We start from the raw sequence: 20620 nt of genomic DNA, 5'->3' as shown, positions 1-20620 counted from the left end.
GATGTCCTGAATGCTATCAAAGTGTTAAAAATTATATGAAAAACACTGGCGCCGCAGATGTCTTCAAAATACCAGAGTCTCCTTGGCTGCCTGCTAAAATAACCTCACAGCATTGCAGGGCACGAGAACGCGGAGGAACAGGCTGTACTTTGTGCTGTTCAATTCCACAACAAAGGAAGAGAAGAGAATACTCTCTCCCACAATTGCATCTTTCCCAGCGGACACCAACCTTGCTTCCAGCTGGGCCTGAGAGTGCCCTGGCTGCTAATGCCTGCTTAATGCTCTCAGTTATCACTTATGTGCTCCCCTTGCACAAATCTTGCAGTGAACAGACTCTGCTTGCTGACTGGTAAGAGTGGAGAGAGAATTAAGCAAAACGGCCCTTTCCCGTGCCCAAAGGGGCAGCTTGTGAGCCCACTTCACCTTCCCTGTCTGGCACAGGGTGGAAAGAAAGAGCTGGGCATGGACACATTATGAGACAGGATCTCCAAATGGACTTGGCCAACTTGCTTCCCATCCTAGGCCCTGTGCTCCTCAGGGTGCCACATAAAGCTGCTGCACATAAAGCAAAGAGCCGCTGTGTCCAGCCACTTCCTCTTGATAAAACCACATTTCTGAGAGAGACAAAAACAATTTCAGGAGATTTGTTTAAAACATTTTGTTATCCTCTGGGCTGAAATGCCTCTGACAAAAGAGGATACTATAATTGCATTATTAACTGCAACTCTATTTAACCTCAAGCTTCTGAAGAACCACCAGAGGCCACGTGAAAATCTCCAAAGTCACTGGAGTGGCCCTGGGGTGCTGCAGGTGTGATTGAGATCTGGGGCTTCCTTTGCTGGGATGAGCCCCAACAGCAGATCCCCCTGTGAGCACGGAGAACCAAACCTCTGACTTGAGCACTGCCTTCCAAGCAACAGCTCTTCTGCTCGTCCTTGGTTTCCCAGTTCCAGGCTTCTGTGGAGCCTGGGCTTTTATCTCAAGGTAAATACACAGTCTCATAATAACCTTCATTAACTTGCATAGTTAAAGATGTACCAGTGATTCATATAAAGCCCTTGCTTAACAACGGAAGAACATTGCAACTAACCTTGCCCCTCCTGCCCTCCTGCTAAGCTTCCAAAAGTACAGAAATGTCTGCCGAAGGCAATTTCTCTATAAACAATTCACTTTACCCTTTTGTATGGTCACTTAAAAAAAAAAAATATTAACAAAGACAAGCCACCCAACCTCCTTGGCAAACAACCTTTACTGTGACCTCCCTCAAGCTAGGCTTGGTATTTTTTCAGCACATGCATCACTAGGATAAATATTTGTGTCCATGCACACACAGATAAACAGTTTTGGAAAACACAAGCATTGATAAAAACAGACGATGAGTTTGGCTTAAAGAGATTTAAATAAAATAGAAGCTTGATCTTTTTGACTTTTTACTGTTTGAGGGCTTAAAACTATTTTTTAGGTGTTAGCTCCAGCCATGAGGACTGGAAAAAAATTGCAAAATAGAAACCTAAGCATTGCATGTAATCACTACACCAGCAGTGGATGATTTATATGAGAACGGAGATAAAACTGCACTAACTAGCAATGCTGATGTGGCTGCAGTCTGTACAGATAAGGATGGGACAGAGATACAAGAGTCCCTCACATGTTTTTCATTCACTCAGACTGAAGGGAGCTCCAAATCTGCAGTAACACTCAGTTCTACATTTCTTCTGCACATTGTTAAAGAGGAAAGGAGAAGCCTCTAATGGGAAAAGGGCCTTCAGCAGTGGCCTAAAGTCACTCATCCTGCATCTTGCTTTCACCAATGACTGCAAATACAAGGCTAGAAGGAACAAAGCTCTCAGTCCCTCAACCTGTCCTGTTTCTGGTTTCTGTGCTTAGCTCAAACAGCATTCACAAAACAGCTGCCATCTTCAGCACCCTCCTTGGCTACCATTAACCCCATAACTCTTAAGCTATTTGCCCTTTGCCCAGTTCTCCTAAGCAAAAATATCTGCTCATTTGTCCTTACCATGCTCTCCTACCAGTTGCTGCAGCTTCCCATAAGAATCTGTGCCCAAATTTACAGGGCTGTTAACCACCGCCACAGGTGAGTTGCCGTTCTTTCCTTTGGGAACTGGCACAGAACTGCCTTTGCTCGTTGGAGAAGGCAGGATGGTAGGATAGTTGCTGCCATGGTTGGAGAGTCCGGCAGTCAGTTTAATGCTCGCAGGGGCATTGGAAGACTTACAGTTCACCTGTGGTCCTTCAACGTGACAGTCTGCATGGTAAATGCTGTGCACAGACTCTGAATCAGGAGGAGGTGCAGGGCTCTGCAAGTTGGGTGATGAGGAAGGAAGCATCAGTTTGCCTCCAGGCTTCATGACCTTGAGTTCCAAGTCACAAATCTCAGGGTTGGAGCGCGGCCCCCGAGGGCTCCCATTGCTGATGTGGTAGTGGTGGTGATGGTGGTGGTGGTGGTGGTGGATGAGGTGGTGGATGGAGGTGATGCGCTTTTTGCCTCGGCGGCTCTGCCCATTTGTGGTGCTGTTTGGGTTCACTTTTTTCCTGCGCTTGCTCTGCCAGTTATTGTACAGGCGTATTGTCCGCCGTTTCACCTTCCTGAAGATGTGGCAGATGTACTTGAGCAGCTCCTCGTAGCAGCTACCTGGCTCCGAGAAGCTGGCGATTGTGCTGTCATTGGAGAGATAACGGGCCCGCTGCTCCTGCATCAGCTGGTTCTCCCGCTGCTTTGTTTCAGAAAACTGTGTTGCTATCACAACCAGGCACAAGTTAATCATGAAGAAGGAACCAACCTGGAGAAAACAAAACAAAAGGAGTTAGCAGGGACTCTACAGAGCAACACATGCACTTCACCACCACATGCTGTCTGAACTTGAAGCATTGTCCTTAGAAATCCCGAGATTTCCAAACGTGCCAAATCTCAGGGTCTGCTCACCAAATGTTATGTCAACATGAGCCTGAGCTGCTAAATTTGCTCCTAAACCATGTTAAACTGTTCTGGCAATGCCAAAGAAAGCTGTTAACAATAGACTTCACCACTTTCCTCCCCTCAATGGTGATGACATTTGCCACTAACACAGGGTGCATGAAACACAACGTGATCAGTCACCACAGCAAAACAGATTACTAGGAAACACCCGGCCAACCCACAAGGAAAGATGGCCTGCAGTCCTGCTTGTGCTGTACCGAAACTGCCTCTTTCTCCAGCACTTCACGCCCTGGCACAGGCACCCTCATTTTGAGGAGGACAGTCAGGGTCCTTGTGTTGGTACCCTTGCACTCTTGTACCTTTGTGGCACAGGGAAATACATCTCCAGGAGATTCAGTGCTCCTGCAGAGGCCTGATTTACTGCCTGGTTGAGCTGACTTTCTCTTGGGTGATATCAGGTTTTCAAAATGAAGTCCCAAGGACAAGAATGTGAAGTGACCTAAGACTACATCCTTCCCTCAGCTGCTGAGTCCACAAACTGGCTTTTCATCACTTGAGTTCATAAATCAGCCAAAGGAAAATGTCAGATATTCCCATCAGAGGATCTCTGCCCTTAGGCGTGAAAGGGACTGACGTCAAGAAAGTGCCACTGCCTACATGGCCAAACCTCTGTGCTGGGCTCAGCAGGAGACGTATGGATTTAATCTGGGCCATTGTCTGGAGAATCCTCGGGGGAAGCTGGTGGGAGATGGTTTGCAGTGTTATTCTCCAATCTGTAATATCAGCCTGGAGAGGGCTTGAGAAGCAGCAAGGGTGCCATTCCCAGCTCCAAGTGACTTGGGGATTAGTCACCTGGCTTTTGCATGTAGACAAGAGCTCAAAGGAGTGGAACGTAAATCTCCACCATGCATGGCAAGTTGCTAAAGGCTCAAAAATCACTGACTTCAGAATGCTATCCACTACTGGGAAACTCTCACACTGCTCCGATCCACACAGTGGTGTAAACTGTGGTGGTTCGATTTTCCAAGGCCTTCAAAACCACAGAGATTGACAGAATTGTATGTAAAAATACCTGGTCACAACAGCACTTTGCAATGCCTCTGTCCCATGTCCTACCTGACATCTACACGGAACTTTTCTCTCTGCTCTCCTCCTGATTTAAGCATTTCTTTTCCACAGATGTAGACCCCTGGGGAGGGTTGCGCCCTTTTTAAAAAAAAACAAGAACCCTGCTCATCTGGGATGACAGCTTCTGAGGGAAACCTCCAGTGAATAATACTTTGTTTCTAGGAACAACAGCACCGTCAAGACCTCAGAAAGGTGTACTGCTGTTATTGCCATTATTTAAAAGGCTCACGGGAAATTCAGCAACTGTTTTGAGTGCCCGTCATTGAAATAAGCTGTATCTCTGCTTTTTGTTCTGATCAGCAGTTGCTTGGCAAGGCACAATAGTTAGGACACACCAAGGTGACAAGACCAAGACTGGGGGACTAAGAGGGAGGGAAGACCATATGGCTTGACAAGCTGTGACTATGCATCACGTGTGACACTAAAAAGTGCAGAGCCTGTTGCAGCCAATAACCTGTCCTACAGCACTAATCACAACCTGCATGATTACCCTTTATGGTGGGAGGAAGGTCTCATTCTGAATCCCAGCTGGCTCTGTGAAAAGCCCAGGAAATAACTTTACCCCACAAGGACAAGGAATGGGAGCATTTCACAGTTCATACTTACTATTATAAGTAATATAAAATATATAAAATTGTAAAAAGAATGTGCATCCATCACATAATACATGATGTCAACCCATCCTTCCAGGGTTATAACCTACAGAAAGACAGAGAAAGAAAGCGTGAGAACAAGAGTCAACCAAAAAGGTAGTCAACATCAGTTTTCTGGTGCTCATCACTGCACAGCATCTCTCAGCATCCATCCGGACCCGCTGCACTTCTTTTCCTAGTCGGCTTAGGATAGCAGCGCTGAGTGACCATAGGACTGGCCTGAGGGTTCCACAGAATCTTGCACAATTAAAATGATAAAACAATGGTTTTGTAATGCTACCTGCAAAATTCCTAAGTTTTTAAATCCATTTTGTCTCTGTAAAAACTGATTTATTTGTAATACTTACTCGCTCACCATCGCAACTACATCACCAGCATCATAGCAGGAAAACATCTGAATGGAAGACAGTTACTTTAATTAAATGGAGAACTGATTTCATACTTGTTTTCTTGGTCTTCCTTCTACTAAAAAAGAAGCTGAGGATTTAATTAACACCACACAGGCTGTGTGCAGAGCAAAGCAAATGATGCCATGCAATTTACACTTTTTATTTAGATAAAACGTACCAAACGTCTAGTGCCATCTTGCTACTAGTGCTAGAGCTGAAACTCCAGCACAACTTCCAACAGAATCAAAGCTCTTTTCTGAATGTACTTGCACTGATGCATCCTGGTTGCTATGCCTGATGCCAGCCTTCGTGGTCCTAGCACAAAACCCAGAACTGCCTGCTGCCTGTAGCATCATTTCTGTAGCATCATTTCCAAGTTTTACCATGCCTGCAGTGATGGAACTGAGTAACTGAGCCTGCCTGAGACTGTCAGAGCTCATAGATGCTGGAAGAGAGACAATCCTTACTCCTAATTCCTCTCACCCTAAAGTCAAATGTGGTGATAACTTACCAGCAAGTTTTTAAACCCATTTTCCATGTTGAAGCACACTTAACACCCACCACTCAGCAGGGTGAGAGGGAGCCATCATCAGTGCTCGCACCACCTCTGCAGCAAGGCAGCACATACAGGCCCACACTAAAACCAATAAATGTGATTTGCCATGGAGCAGGTAAAAATTGCTTCTGCAGCTGTTATACTCCGTCTGCATTGCTAAAGACTTCGAGCAATCAGGTCTGATGACGTGCTGACTGCATTTACACAATTTACCTGGTCCTCATCACATGCATTAGATATTCTTTCATATCTCATCCTTGCTGCTGGTTAGGGATGTACGGGTGTCAGAGAGCAACGCTGCGCTTCCAGTGGCGTGGATTGAACAAAAATGAAGAGAACGCTTCTGGTCAACGTGAACCTCAGAGATCGATCTCTGGTGGAAAGCATTCAGCAACAGACACGTTCCGTGCTGTTATTCCCCCTCTAGCCTGAGAATGGGTTAAGCTGTCTGGGCAGACGCTGGCAGCAATCAGTCTGTTCAGTGGTGTGAAATGGACAGGCAATCAAACTCACACTGCCCTGTTCTGCCTTTCGTTTAACATGGCTGAAACATTTATAGACAGCAAGGTTCTTCTCAGCCCCTTCCCTTGTGTGTGTGAGTAGCCGATGCTCCCTCCGCGCGGTGCTTTGCAGGTTCACCAGGAAAACGGAGGGATCGTACAGGGGGGCACAAGGCTAAACCAAATCACTGGCAAAGAAACTGTCTCCTGCGTGCTGTCCAAAGTCCCCTCCTTCCATCCCCTCAGTTTAGATGGGCGTCTCAGAGTGAGGCCACCCCAGCTGCCACGGCAGGTGCTCCATCCCTTTACACTCAGGGAGGAAAAATGAGCCCAGGGACTCCGAGCATATCGGCTACACCTCCTCACCAAATAAATGTATGAAACCGATTAAACACAGAGCCCTCTCTACAAAAGGAGCTACCTGACGGCTGCTGTTGGGTTTCTGCAGGCACTGCCAGCCCCCCACCTGGGAAGCAGCTGCTGAGGCAAGAGCGAGGGCCAACCAAACATTTAGAGAGGTATTTTTCTTGCATGCTAGACAGCATTTTCAGTAAGAATTAATCAACACACCACATTTCTCCTCTGGAGGGCTGAAAATGCTCATCCAGCTCACAGAATATTTAAGATGTAATTAGAATTTGCATTATTTACTATTCACTTATAAAGCAAAGGGACACAGGAGGAATAAACAGACTGCTGGGCTTTTGTTCTCCTGTTTGACATCTTTGTGGGTTCATTCTTGGACTCATCGCCCAGTATAAACGCAGCAGTACCTAGGGGGGGGATTCCCGAGCTGCCAAGGATTAGAGAGTACTAGCAATCCTGTAAGAGAGCGTGCTCACAGACATCTGTCTTCTTTTTTTAATCAAATAGCTCTGGAGAAATGCAGGACAACACACATGCATGGCCACCTGTCTGGACTGAAACGATCTCTATGACTTTTATAGCCTGATTCTTGCCATGCTGAGGACTTCTTTCAGGCTGTCGTTTAAAGTGCTCCAAATGACTTTACATGTGCATTTTTATCTACTCCAAGATCCCATTGCATATCCCCAGGAAGGCCTTGGTGTAAATGGGAACCAGACCATTTGAATTTGCCAACAGCTGGTCTATCCACCATGAGCTAAATTCTTTAACTATTTTTGGAACCAAGTCAGAGGCATCTGCACTGGTGCAAGGTTCCCTGCTGCAGTACAGCATCTGATCCTGTACGTTTATTCTCAGAGCAATGGAACTCAAAGGGAAAGCTAACAACTCCTTCTATTCTCCCATGAACACCGATACATTTTTTCAGTACTACATGGACTACTGTTCCTCCCTTGAGGCATCCTGGATGCAATATCACCTACTTCGCTAAGCAGAAATGACTTCTTCCACTCTGCAGTTTCCAATCTGATTAATCCACTTGACTGCAGCGCCAGCATTTGGCACTCCAAGCTCTTTACAGATGTCTTCCAAGGACCTGGAGCACCTTTCTTGTGCTTTCCAATCTCGGCAATCCATTCTCAGTAATTAAATTCTGTTCAAACCATGATTGTTCACAGACAGACATATTAAACAGCCCCTCCAAATGTACCAGTTCAAAGCTCCCAACAAACGCAACATACAATTATTTATCAACAGAGATAAGATGGCAAGAAACACGTTTTCTAATTCTGCCCTGATAAAAAAGATGCTCGAGATACGTGGCCCACTAAAATCATCAGCTGCAGGGAAGTAGCTGAAAGATTCAATTAAGATGATTGGCTAGCTTGCCCTGGAGGGTGCTGCCAACTGCATTCACATGCTGCGGACCCAGAGACAGAGGAGACATTGCCCCCTTAGCATGGCGAAAGGATTTTTGCCTTCAGAGGACTGAGGCTCTGGTCAGAGAACAGGGACGTCACCTATCTGTGGGAGATCCTGTGTGATGCTCAGTACAATTCTTGCCTGTTCATTCAGCCCTGTACCTCTTACACAGCATGGGCAGGGATAGGAGAAATTGTTTTAATCCCATTAATACCTTAGAGGCAAGACTCAGTTCCCTGAGTCTTGCACCTGATTCACTCTCCCATCAGAGCAAGGATTTAACTGAAAGCTCCCTGAGGTGAATGGAAGTACAGATTTTGACTTCATTGACCTTTGGCTCAGACACCATTCATGCAGTCCCCTGTCCAGCATCCCCCGATCACCATGTTCAGGTGAGCAGGAGGGGAGCAGGCAGTCAGGTTTCTTAAGTCTCCTGTTTTGTGATTCTGCTTCTCTTGGTTTGCTCACGCCACAATAATCTCATCAGCTCTAACAACGATGCTCATCTGATTTATGGTAGCGTAATTGGGGACAGAATCAGGTCTTCCAGTCAAGCTAATCAGAATCAATCTAAAACTTCGGAGTGGAAATCACAAGGGAGATGTAGATTAAAGACACTGGCAATTAACTCAGACCTCCTCATTGTTCCCAGGGAGACAGAAGGTTTACATTGTTTTTTTCTGGGGTCACTTGAAAGGTCTCTGAAGAGCAATTTCTTTTATTATGTCAAGAAGTTTTCACCATAAAAATCCTTGTCCTTGCACTCTGCCAAATTTTTTGCAAGTTCTTGGCTATAATCCCTTCCAGAGCAGGTTATTTTTTGCCTTAGTGTCAGTTAAGAAAAAGGAAAAAATAAAAAAAGAATCATCCGGGGAAGAAAAAAACAAACCCAAACACCGCAACACCCAAACTCCAACCCAAACAACTTTACTTAATAAAGTCAAACACTGAATTCTTTTCTTATATTAGAAAGCACTAATGGCTGGTGCCAGATGGACCATGGCAGACAGATCAACCTTGAGGTGCCACTCCTGTGATTAACTGAACAAATTTCACATGTAGAGACAACCTCCTCAAGTATGGGAACCAAAAGTAGTGTCTCACACCTTGACCAAAACCCCTAGAATGCATGGCTCTGACAAAAAAAAAAAAAAAAAAAAAAAAAAAATCCTTAGCTGTTGATTTCAGAACTGCAGGTGCTTGTTCAGCTCAGTGCCTGGCTGAAGCAGGAGGTGATATATAGAGAAACCCAAGCGTTTCCAAACCATTTGAAGTGTTCATTTTAATTGACATATATAATTTGCACTCAGTCTCTTTTGGCCTAACCTGGGTCCTTTGGGGACAAGATGGGCATCATCTGCATCAAAATCAATTATGTTAAACTGAATGCCAACAGAGTACTGCCACGATCATTATTATTATTATTTTAACCTTTTATCTTATTTCCCTGGCTGTGCTGCACAGTTTTTCTTTTTCTTTCTCATAAACTTCATCAAGACAAGATACAACAATATAAATTGTGAAAGGTATTAATTACTATGATGTTCTCAGTGAATTTTACAAGGCTTTCAGTATTCATTTCAGAAAGCCTTATCTATGTATTTTGCCCTCACAGGAACACTGACTTGGCTAGCAAGCGCTGACCAGTGCAAAATGAAGTATTCCTTTTCTGTATGCAATGTGCTTGGCAGCTAATCAAATCACTATTTTTGAAGTCAGTTTCATAATTTTAATTATTTTCTCATGACATGCTGTTAAGTAACACCCACAGTCAGAAAAACAGCTTTTATTGTTTTCTGAGTTAGGTCCTTTGAAGAGATTCTCCTTTCACTTTGAGGGCCTGCTCTCTTCGCAAAGCAGCTTTAGACATTTCATTACATGTTGGGAGTCTTGCAAAGCATGCCTCTGCTCTGAAAAGCAGCCCTGCAAACCAGAAGATAAAAGGCAATGGTGCAACCTTGCATTTGTCTTGGATTAGAGACAACCTCTGAAGTTTGCCCCATGCAAGTGGGGCACTGGTTAGCACTACCAATGGTGGACCCTGAAAAGCAGAGTACAGCCAGTGTGCAATAAAGTTGGACAGGTTGCTGATGCTGTTACTGGTGGCACTGAGCATCACGAAACTGAATTTAAGAGCTTAAAATGGCATCAAAACTCAACTTTTTCTGCAAAAGCAAGGTTAGTTGCTGTCTCCCCATTTTGCACTAAATAAAGCAAGATCCTCATCTGATAGCAAAAACATCACTGATTTCAGATGACTGCTGCTTATAACAAATCACATCTCAGTCCATATTCATGAGGTTTGATTTACGGTGATAATTATCCTGTCTTCATTGTTTGTGTAAAGTATCTTATGCACAGGGAATGTATTTAACTGTTTAACTTCAGCAATAATGAGTCCATTATCACAGAGAGGCATCAATCAGTTTTATAGCAGAGCAAAGCTGAAGGATGAAGCATCTGCAGCGAGAAGGGAACCTGAGCCAGGCTGAGAGCCCTGCTTACAGCTGGGTGTATGACACACAGACAAACGACAGCGCTCCTCCCAACACTGCTGTCAGGATGTGTGTTGGTTTGGGGTACTGGCCCCAGTGCAAACAGCAAGGGTTTTTGTTACTGCTATCATTTTACCTTGTTTCAAATTATATTAGAAATATACTTGACTAACTTGACTCCAGATTGTGATGCCTTGCTGCAGGCACCCCTCTTTCTACCCTGAATACAAAAGTCTGATTCCTGAGGTAGGTGAAGCCACTCCAAAGCTGCAGAGTTCGGAGCAGGTTTCTGTGCAATTCTGGATCCCCCCAGTACCTCCCACAGGTTAGCAGGCCCAGTCCTGGAATTAGGATGGCCTCTCTGACTCACGCTATACGGGACAATTCCTTCTGGCCTTCAAACTTAGGGAGTTTTTTCAAAAGCATCTAATCCTCTTGGAAGCACTCTGAGATGCTTTAAAGGGGCTGGATATTTTTAGATTGGGTATTCAGCATGAAAGCTCTTCAAAAGCAGCAAGCGATGTTTAGTTGGCTGGCCAATATTTTTTTTTTTATTTTTTTTTTAAAAAAAGCAACACCAACAACATTCAAACCCTATCATTTAGAATGAAATATTTTCAGAGATCTAAAACAAACCCAATTCAAGTCTAGTGACAAAGCATCATCTTGAAGCACTGGAAATCAAAAGCCTAGAACTCTTCTCCCTTTTTCCCTCCAGCCAAAACTTCTTGCCAAATTCAGCACAGATAAGCGTTGTTGACACACATCTCCAGTTTAAAGAATGAACCATTTGACCTAGAAAAGTCCCTTTTTGGCCAAAAAAAATTATCTAGTCAACGAACTCTGAAAACAAGGGCACCCAAAGTGACAGCTGCTTCTGAAAAGCACGGTCCACAAAACTACGTGTTGCACGCACAGATACGATTGCGGTTGGAAGCCTCACGCTTTTTCTTCTGTTTTCTTCAGCGTGCCTTTTTGACTGTTCCCCATCATATTTAAAACTGCTGAAAGCGGAAGAGCTGAGGTTGCAGCAGACAGGCAAGGAGGCATAGTGACATCTCAGGCACAGACTATTGAGAGCTTTGTGTAAGCATTCCTGAGCTGTCATTTTGTGAGGAAATTGGTTGACGTATTCCAACATGTAACCCAGCATCCCAGCAACAAAATGAGAGAAACAGGCTCAAAAAAAAAAAGAAAGTCCTAATTAACACTTTTAAGCAAAAACCCAGCTAATAGGAATATGTGCAAGCAGGAACGAAGAGGAATTACCCTGTTGGTAAGTGCCTGGGTGGAGGTTTGTGCTTACTGTAAAGGAAAGCAGCGTTAAAGCTTTGGGTCTCATCTCATTGAACAAGACCTTTTCTTAATCGAGTGACATTAGTATGGATGGGGAACTCCAGCCTCATTCTTGCATTTGGCTGTAGCAGAAGTGCATTGAAATGCCTGTCATTTTTCCTTTCATTTGAATGGAAGATGTGGTTCCCATTATAGATCTAGCTGAACAACTTCCAGGCAAGGGAAAAATCCTCAGGGAAGGCTTTCAATCACGATGAGCAGCGGCTGGCACAACATGAAGTGGGCAATGGCTGTGGAGCAGATTGGGGCACTGAACGATGGCTTACAGAGAAATGGGACAAATGAACCTTTCCCCCTTCCAAACCTGAAATCTCACCCCCAAGGCGTGAACCTCCTGGGCTGACACATCCGCAGGCACCGTGAGCAAGGGCACGCATCTTGGCAGAAGCAGAATCAGAAACACGGAGGCAAAGCAAGCTCACTAGCATGCAGTGCAGGGTCAAAATGCCTAAATCCTTGATTAGATGCAGAGAGCTCACGCATGGTCCCAGGAGCTTTTCTGACATGCTGGAGCACAGGAAAGGGAACCTCAAGTCCAAACCAAAGGGCCAGTCTGGCAGGTGGCCTGCAGCGTTTGGCTGTCACTGCCAGCTGTCGTACCCGCTCAGGCAGCCCGCTGCTAGCTGAGTAAAGTGTCCAAAGGACAAATGAAGGGGGAAACGGGTAGCATCAATTCCCCATTTCCCATCCCAAACTTGTTTTCTTCCTGAGCAAGTCACCCTACCTTCATGGCTGTGACATGCTCCTAGCTTCTTCTCATTGCACCTGGTATCACAGTTCTCAGTCTAAGCACACAATCAGGATAACTCCTCAGACTCCTGTTGCAGCTGACAATTCCTATAATGCTGCTATATTTCCAGACATCTTTGAGAAGGTGATTCAGCTTTTCCTTTCCTGGGCATTCTCATCATGCTGCGTGCCTGCTGGGCTGTCTTCAGCTCTCATGAACACAACCAGTTTTGTTTTTTCCCTTCCCTCTCCCTGACAGCAGCAAGGGGGCTGCTGAATGCAAACCAGTCTCCTCTGAGAATTCCCTCGCTAGGGCCTTCTGATGATGGGCCAGAGATATGTTACGTGTTTGACTTGATTAACTTGTTAACGGAGATGTCTTCTTACAGCAAAACCTTGTAGAAGCGATATGCACTCAGAATAACAAAGGCAGAAGCAGAGTCATGAATCTGAGAGCTGCATCAGGTACTAGTTTCAGGATGGACTTTCTTTGGAAGTCCCTTAGAAAATGCAGCTCTTCATACGCTGCATTTGAGAAACAGAAGGCCACAGAAAGGGTAAATCAGCCATCACCAGCATTATTTTAGCCCCTCCTAACTGCCAGACGAATCTGTCTTGTGTTGGATGGACGTTTCCTTAAAATCCATAAACATCTGCTCTCAAATTTCAGTCCTTCCACCTGCATCCTAAAAAGAGGCATAAAGGAACAGTTTGTTCCCTTGGTCTCTTCTTGGTTCCACCTAACTGACACTTATTGTTCCTTGAGCTTTGCCTTGCTGGTTTCACCAAGAGCTCTGCCTCCTGATACAAAGACTACTTAAAGTCTTACTGTTCCGCAGGTCAAACCTGCGATGGTCTAGGCAACAGTTTTGTGATGTACAAAGTAGCCTAGGTAATCTTCCTGCCTCCCAAACTGTGCTTCTGAGAAACCACCCAAAGCCCCTGTGTTCTAACGGGGTTTCTGCACTCAAGCCTGGCCACACCAGGACTGGTGGCTGGGGAAGTGGCAGTGTTTTGGTTGTTCCACTGAAACTGTCAGTAATTCAAATTAAATTGGACTTTGGTTAGGTGGGTAATTCATCATCTGCAGTGTGACAACAATACCTGTAATTACTGCTCTTATTGTTACGGCTGAAATTTGTGAGCAATAAAGGGATCTTAATATCATGCCAAACCTCACAGTTAATTTAGGTTCTATCTCCTTTCATTTATTCTGTAATAAGCTAATTAGTTCACATAATTTGCCATTGAACATTTGTAACAAATACATACATGAATTAGCCTATTACACAACAAATGAGGGGAATCAAAACATGAATCATTTTGGGGATTACATAAGGAATTACGCTTTCTCTAGCCTCCTGTATTGGCACACCACACACAAGGATATTTAGAAGGAGAGGCATTCAGACTTCCCTGCCAGTCTGCTTTTGGGTTTGTTTGCAGGCTGCACAGTGTAAGACTACCCTTGAAAACTCTCGGGCACAACTTGCAGTCACCATACTTGGAAGATTCCTTCCCAGTCTCACCTGTGGGGTTCATCTCACCAATCTGCCTTCTGACAGCTCTTAAACCATGCTAGATTTTAAACTCATTTGGGATAAATCATGAGGGATGCTTTATCCAGTGGAGTCCTAAGACTACCATTGTACAAAGGGAAGGCTCGCCAGACCTTGAGGTTCAATCCTCTGTTACAGCCCTTGCAAAGTACCCAAAGTACCACATATCCATTAGTCCCCAGAAGGGATCAGGACAATTGGATCTGTCTCATCCAGAACACAGCAGAGTGCTTTCTGCCCAGTAATTCAATACCAATTCACAGGGAAGCTCCCAGGCTACTAAAGCCATCAGTTCAACTTTCTGCACCACTTCCTTTGAGGCCTCATCTAACTGATGACCTGGTGCTACCCAGCTTCAAATACTAAATGTAATGAGAGCACAGCTCAACAGCTTTATTTGTTAAATGTCCTCTGCTTACAGCAATTGTTTTGATTTAGCATCCAACCTCTTGCAGTAATGATTTACTGTTTCCATACCAAAGTTAAGCAACCACCTTACTCCCAATAGCTGCTTCTTTACCTGCAGTTACACTGCTTTCAGTTTTGATTCTAAAAATCTCAGAGTAAAGAAATAAAGATGTAAAAAGTCAATTTGTCTGGAAAAGGCTCTTCAGTGTTTGGATGGCCTAAGCAGCGTTATAACCATCTATAAAGCCCCCTGGCATCTGTTAAAGTGTTAAAGTGATCTATGGATACAATATTCAACTTTGCCAGACCCTCTTTTCCTTCCAAAGAAATCAGTTGAAACCTCTGCTGTGGCCAGTGTGTTGTGGGTTAAACGTGTACATTTGCAGGCCATGCATGGTGAGGAAATGAAATACCAACACAAAATGAAAGCTTGCAGCCTGCAGATACGCTCTGGATGTAAAAGGGAAGCAGACCCCCTCGAGAAGCACCTGTTTGTTTTCAAAGCACTGTCACAGGCACCCTGCAACACACTGGCCTCTGCCCTTTCTCTGGAAGGAATATTGCTGCCCTGTGGTGGGAGCCAGACAGGACCTCCTGGGCATATCCATCAAGCTGTTGAAGAACTGTGTGAAAAAGGAGAGTGCAAGTGCAGCCAGAGACCTACCCAACATTCTCACTTTGATTTCCCTCTTTCCTTTGTGCTACTCTCACTACCAGTCAGGCTCCTCTCTTGACATATTAATTCCAGGAGAGAACCAAAGCATTTTTAAAAGAGCAACCTAGAAGAGGCTTGGGATCTGCCTGAACCCTTCTGGATTTGATTTTGCGCTTCTGACAACAACAGTGTGATTCCAGGTATGCTACTGCCACAGCATAAGAGAGCAAACAAGATACTCAGAGCAAACAAATCACCCCTTTACAGCTCTCAGATGAAAATTATGTTATTACATTCATATTAAAATATGAAAGTAGAATGAAATTCAGAAAAGAAATGTAGAGCTGTGAATGGGTAATTACTTGTCATTAACAAAACTAAAAGGAGATTGTTTCTCACTTAAGACTAGACGTCACCTACACTACAGGAAGACCAAATAGAACAGGGCATCTAGCTGAAAGCACAAATAAGTTAGTATTAAAAACAAAATTCAAATTAAAGACTGAAAACCACACATGGATCATTACAAATACACTAGCTCTGAGAGACCATAGCCTCAGGACTGTGTAGATGAGCTATCTAGTGTTCCAGAGTGACAAGCACTTTGAAAATGCTTTGGATACTAGAGAGGTTTTATTTTTATTTATTTTTAAATCACCTGTAACCTGTAAAGTCTCCACAGTCTGAGCTAGAAGCACTTTTGTCTCCAGTGAAGAGCTGTAAAGGAGTTAATCAAGAGAGACTCAAACCCCACGTGAGCAGGCATCTCTTCACAGGTATTCTAGCCAGCACGGTCTGTTTAGGGTATTTATTCCTCCACCTGGCATACCATACTAACCAGTATAACCCTGTGATTCTTCCTTCAAGCCCAAACCGTACCATCAAGCAAGTTGCTGCATTTTAAAAGAATAATAATTCTTGCTTAAGGACTTGGACAACGCTCTCCATTTCCTGTACCACAGCAATAAATAAGTATCCCAGCTCTCAAAACGATTTCCTCCCTGGGATTAACCCAGGTCTGATTTCAGTGATAGAACTTGCCATACTTTTGTCTGCCTTAAGCAGCATTTCCTCCCTCTTCTAAAACTCTGAAAAATGGCTATTCTTTTTTTCCCCTCTCCAAACGCTCTCTTGGAGCATTTGTGCAGGTTTTTGTCCGATTCATTTACTTGATGTGTCTTTATTTGCCGATTCGTGCAGGTGCAAACAAATTCCTTCTCCACTGATGCATTGATCAAAATCCTCCCAAGCAAGAGACGACAACACAAAAAGAAATAGAAAACCTTTACGAGAATCATACCTGAAATATAGCTATCCAGGCATAGCCAATATTATCAAAATTGATAGCTCCATTGTGTGGGTTTACATCCCCTGCCATGCATACGTTGTAATACTGGTTCCAGTTTATGCAGGCATTCCTGCTGCTGAAGTCAGGGTTGTATAAACTTGGGGTGTAGGAGTCCATGCTCAAGGTGCACTCCACCTTGTACTCCTTCCTGTTTGGGATGTTGGAGCATTTCTGCATGCCGTTTTCACGGTGGGATGAGCAGATGAACGGATTCTCCTCCGCTTCGTCTGTCCGGTAGTACGGATGCAGGAAGGTGAGGTTGTACGTCCTGGAGGGGGAAGAAAGGAAGAGGGATGAGAACCGGTGCCACAGCCCTGGCTACATCAGCAGCAAAGGGCACTGGTTTTTGTCCTTGCTTTAGGTGCTATTTCTCTGTTGCCCTTTAAATTGGGCTGAAGAGAGCAAGCACATTAAAAGGGGCAGACAGCATCGTGAAGACCTTAGAACTGCAGGTGTCTTAGGTGCAGAGCGGGCTGAGTGGAAACAAAGCGATCTGAGAAATCTGGACCCAAATTGGTAGTTTGTGTGTGTCTAGAGCTGAGCATGGTGACAAAACTGGCCATGCCAGTCACAAAGAGGTCAAAAAATATTAAATCAGAATTTCTGTGTTCAGTGTATAAGAGCTCTGCCCTGGCCTGCTGCAGTCACTGGTGGCTTTGCTGCTGCCTTCCACAGAAAGCAATACAGCGAGGGAAAAGGGACGTGGCACCCCAAGGAGGGAAACACAGGCACCTGGGAACACTAAGGAACACTTCCACACAAAGCATTTGGAAAATGCCTTCGTTGCATTGCACGAACACCTGAACACTTTGGACTTACTTGCAGCTAACAACAGGATTAGCAACAAGAAATGAAACTTCGTGGGACACTAAGTGTGACCTTTCAGTTAATGATCAGCCTGAGTTCTCCAAGCGAGCAAATGAGGCAAGAAGGTTGGAAGTTGAAATGAGAGCGTAGAGGAAAACACTGTAAAAGCAGCCCAGATGCTTCCCAAAACTTGAGAGCCAGATCCTCTGATGCTCAGAACATGCTTCACACAAGTTGAAGGCAAAACAGCTTTCCAAGAAATTTGCCTCCCGGCACGTCTCCGGGACGAACGAGCTGAACTTTAACAAGGAGAGAGGCAGCCGCAGGCCATCTCAAATTCCTTCTGTTCTTGCATAAGAAAATAAAGAGCCCACATTAATGGGAACTGGATGCTTACTGCAGATCTGATTTAATTGGCCTGGATAGAGTTTATGGCTCTGTTAGAGCTCCGATAAGCAAGTACTCTAATTGCAGCATGGCAGGGATGTGCCTTTTCCCAGGCCGTGCTCTGGGACAGATGAAGCAAGCAGAGCCCTCGTCTCCTCGCAGCCTTTGATCAGCATCCGTGGGGCCCATCGGCACTCGCTGCTGAAACGCTGCTCAAAACACGAAGGTGCAAAGTCCTAGAGCAGGCTGCCTGCTGTGCTCGGAGCTGCAGGGACCTAAGATGCTATACGATCAGTCAGGAGATAAGGGAAAAGGCAACACAAATTACAGGACCAAGCAAGATGTGGTGGAAGATAAGCAGGTAATTCCTCAAGACGGGACAGATGCATTTTTATCTGTTTCTGAATGTTCCCAACTACTGAATAAATTTGGCTCTAAGGATTGCCGGGCTGGTGTTATTCTCTATGATTGTTTGAAATTGCTCCCCTAAACCCTTGAGTAACGCAGAAGTCAATCAGCACCTGCCTTTTAGGAGAGAGTAAGCGTTGCAGGGCAGAACCAAGGGGAAAATGAGCCCTGAACCACTTCCCTAGGGTGTTTGATTCTCCTCCATCCATGAATTACTTGAGATAGGTGTTGAGGATTCATCCAGCTACAGGAATAACCGAGAGGAGCACGCCAGAGGAACTGGGCATTTGCTGGTGACCAAACTTATTCACCAGTTATTCCCCATCCCTCACACAACATCCCCATTCCCCCCAGGCACGACTGTAAAATCTTCCTCCCAGTTTCCAGTGCCTTATATTCAAGAGAAGAAACACTTGAAAAACAGTCCTCCAGGACTGCCTAAAAGCCCTCTCCTTCCCCTCCCACAGACTGGCTTCGCTGGGAGGAAATTTCCATATAAAACAAGCCAAAGAAAAGGCTGAGCACTGTGCTAGCACCGTGTTTGCCAGAAGATCAGATACTACAAGCAGCAGAGTTTGTCACACAGAGGGGGGCATTGTGGAGGCTTGCAAAGGATTACAAGGCACAGAGGCACAGGGATGCGCCTGGGAGTGCTACAGACTGTGGGCAAAGACAGCTGAGGGACTTGAGAGAAGAAACAGAGGGAGTAGGAGGAGAAACACAAGAAGCAACTTTTCCTGGCTCACAAGCAGCACGCAGAGCCCCTGCAGTGCTGTTTTGGCCTCAGCAGGTATAGAGAGGGTATATTCAGCTCAAATGTGAAGGGTTCCTGCACCCTCTGATGTGGTGGGGCTGGAAGGTGCTGAGAGCTCTCTGGGCTTTTGTGAGATGTGACCAGCCCAGGCAGAGCTGTCCCAGCCCCACCAGCCTCAGGAAGGATGTTTTCTTCTGCTACCCCTGGGCTTGACAGGCCATGGGTACGTGTCCATCAGCCTCCTCCTCCCAAGGGACTAAGCAGCTCGTGCTTGGCACCCCTGCAGTCTTTCCAAGGGGACATCAGGTCAGGGCTTTCTGCACCCCGTGGTGGTGAGAGGTGCATAGCCCCAGAGCCCAAGCACCACACTGTGCGCTGCCCAATTCAGCAGGGTTACGAGCGGCTTCCCCAGGGCTGACTCCACCACTCTTGAAACCAGAACCCAGCGGGTTGCAGGCAAAGCCACCCTATGAGTCCCTACTGCAATGTCAAGAAAGACGCCTCATGTGCTGCCTCCTCGTCAAAGCACACGGACCTCCAGCTTGGGCAGATCTCAGTGACTCTCATCCACTCCTGATGCGATACCCACAGCTTTGGCTCCAGCTGGCAGCTCAATGCCCAGCCCGGCGCTTGTAGCAGGGAGCTTGAAGCTACGCATTGAACTCCTTGCCCTGCAACAAACCCACCTGCTCTCGGAACATCTCTTGCTCTTTCTTGCTCCCTCAAAGCAATGCTGGCCAAGGCTTTTTGATCTGGGTGTGCCACTCCAGGTGACACTCTTCCAAACTAGAACTGGAAAACTTGCTCCAGAACCAGGTGGAGCTGGGGACTCCTCAAAAACTTATTTCCTTTGCTGCCCTGGAAGCAATGTCCCAGAGCAACACCAGCAGCAGGCATTTCCTGATCATGAAAGGCTTTTGGCAGCGGGCAGGATGGGAAGGCTCAGCACACCGCAGCCCGTGGGCCAGTGTAATTAGGATTCTACCCAGAGCAAAGTTGGACTTGCAGAGGGAGACGGACCATCTGGAGGGATGATTGGGTAATTAGCGGCTATGGCTGCACAAGCTCCTTTCCCAGGAGCAGTTTCGCGTTCAGATGCAGACACGCAGCCTGTGCCAAGAACGCTGCCCATGGAAGAAGCGCTCAGACAGAAGGGCTGGTGCGTCAGCGTGATGCTCTGCTCTGAGCTCACACCCGAGCCCCCTGCGAGCTGCCTCTCCCACCACGGCACAATAACACGGCATCCAGCGCCACGCGGAGCCGCAGCTGCCTGCCCTCCCAGCTGCAGGACCGAAATGTATTGACCCACATTAATCATCGAGGTTTCAGCCCCCAGAGGTGATCTCCCATCGCCTGATGTGCCCTCCCCAGCTGGGCAGGCTGGATGGGGACACAGCGAGCTGGAGAGCTGCGTGCCAGCCAGTTCTGTGGGAGCCCGTGTACCCAGCTTGGTTGGAGGGGGGGACACATCCAGGCTGGGGAGCTGCAGGACCAGTCCCCTCCGTGCAATGCCTCTATTCACTACACACTGCAACTTGAAAGGCTTGTGATGAGCCACCGTCAGATTTCAGAGGCTGCTGCCTGTGAGTCACAGTTTAGGAAGCCTTGGGCTGAAAGAGAAAAAACTGCCTGCAGCCATGCTGCCTCAGGCTGCGATCTGAAGAGCTGCAGAGAGATCTGGGCACAGACCCTCTGAGGGAAACAACACGCTTTGGTGGCTGTGGGAAGAAAATTAAGCCAGGAAAATAAAGCGCAGCTTGGT

General features: G+C 46.0%; 1 protein-coding gene across 4 annotated transcripts in view; it reads right to left on the bottom strand.

Annotated features, from left to right (window-relative positions):
- The window catches only part of CACNA1H (calcium voltage-gated channel subunit alpha1 H), a 220160-nt gene that overhangs the window by 83028 nt on the left and 116512 nt on the right, over positions 1-20620 (bottom strand). For all 4 annotated transcript variants that reach the window (XM_035339712.1, XM_035339715.1, XM_035339714.1 and 1 more), the window contains 3 exons: positions 16455-16770; positions 4673-4765; positions 2018-2801 (listed from right to left, as the gene is read on the bottom strand). In XM_035339712.1, coding sequence (XP_035195603.1) covers positions 2018-2801; positions 4673-4765; positions 16455-16770 — 1193 coding nt within the window. The remainder of the gene's footprint in view (positions 1-2017; positions 2802-4672; positions 4766-16454; positions 16771-20620) is intronic.

This window comes from Oxyura jamaicensis, chromosome 14, assembly GCF_011077185.1.
Source record: "Oxyura jamaicensis isolate SHBP4307 breed ruddy duck chromosome 14, BPBGC_Ojam_1.0, whole genome shotgun sequence".
In the NCBI taxonomy this organism is placed as follows: Eukaryota; Metazoa; Chordata; class Aves; order Anseriformes; family Anatidae; genus Oxyura; species Oxyura jamaicensis.
This window is presented reverse-complemented; position numbering and strand designations above follow the sequence as displayed.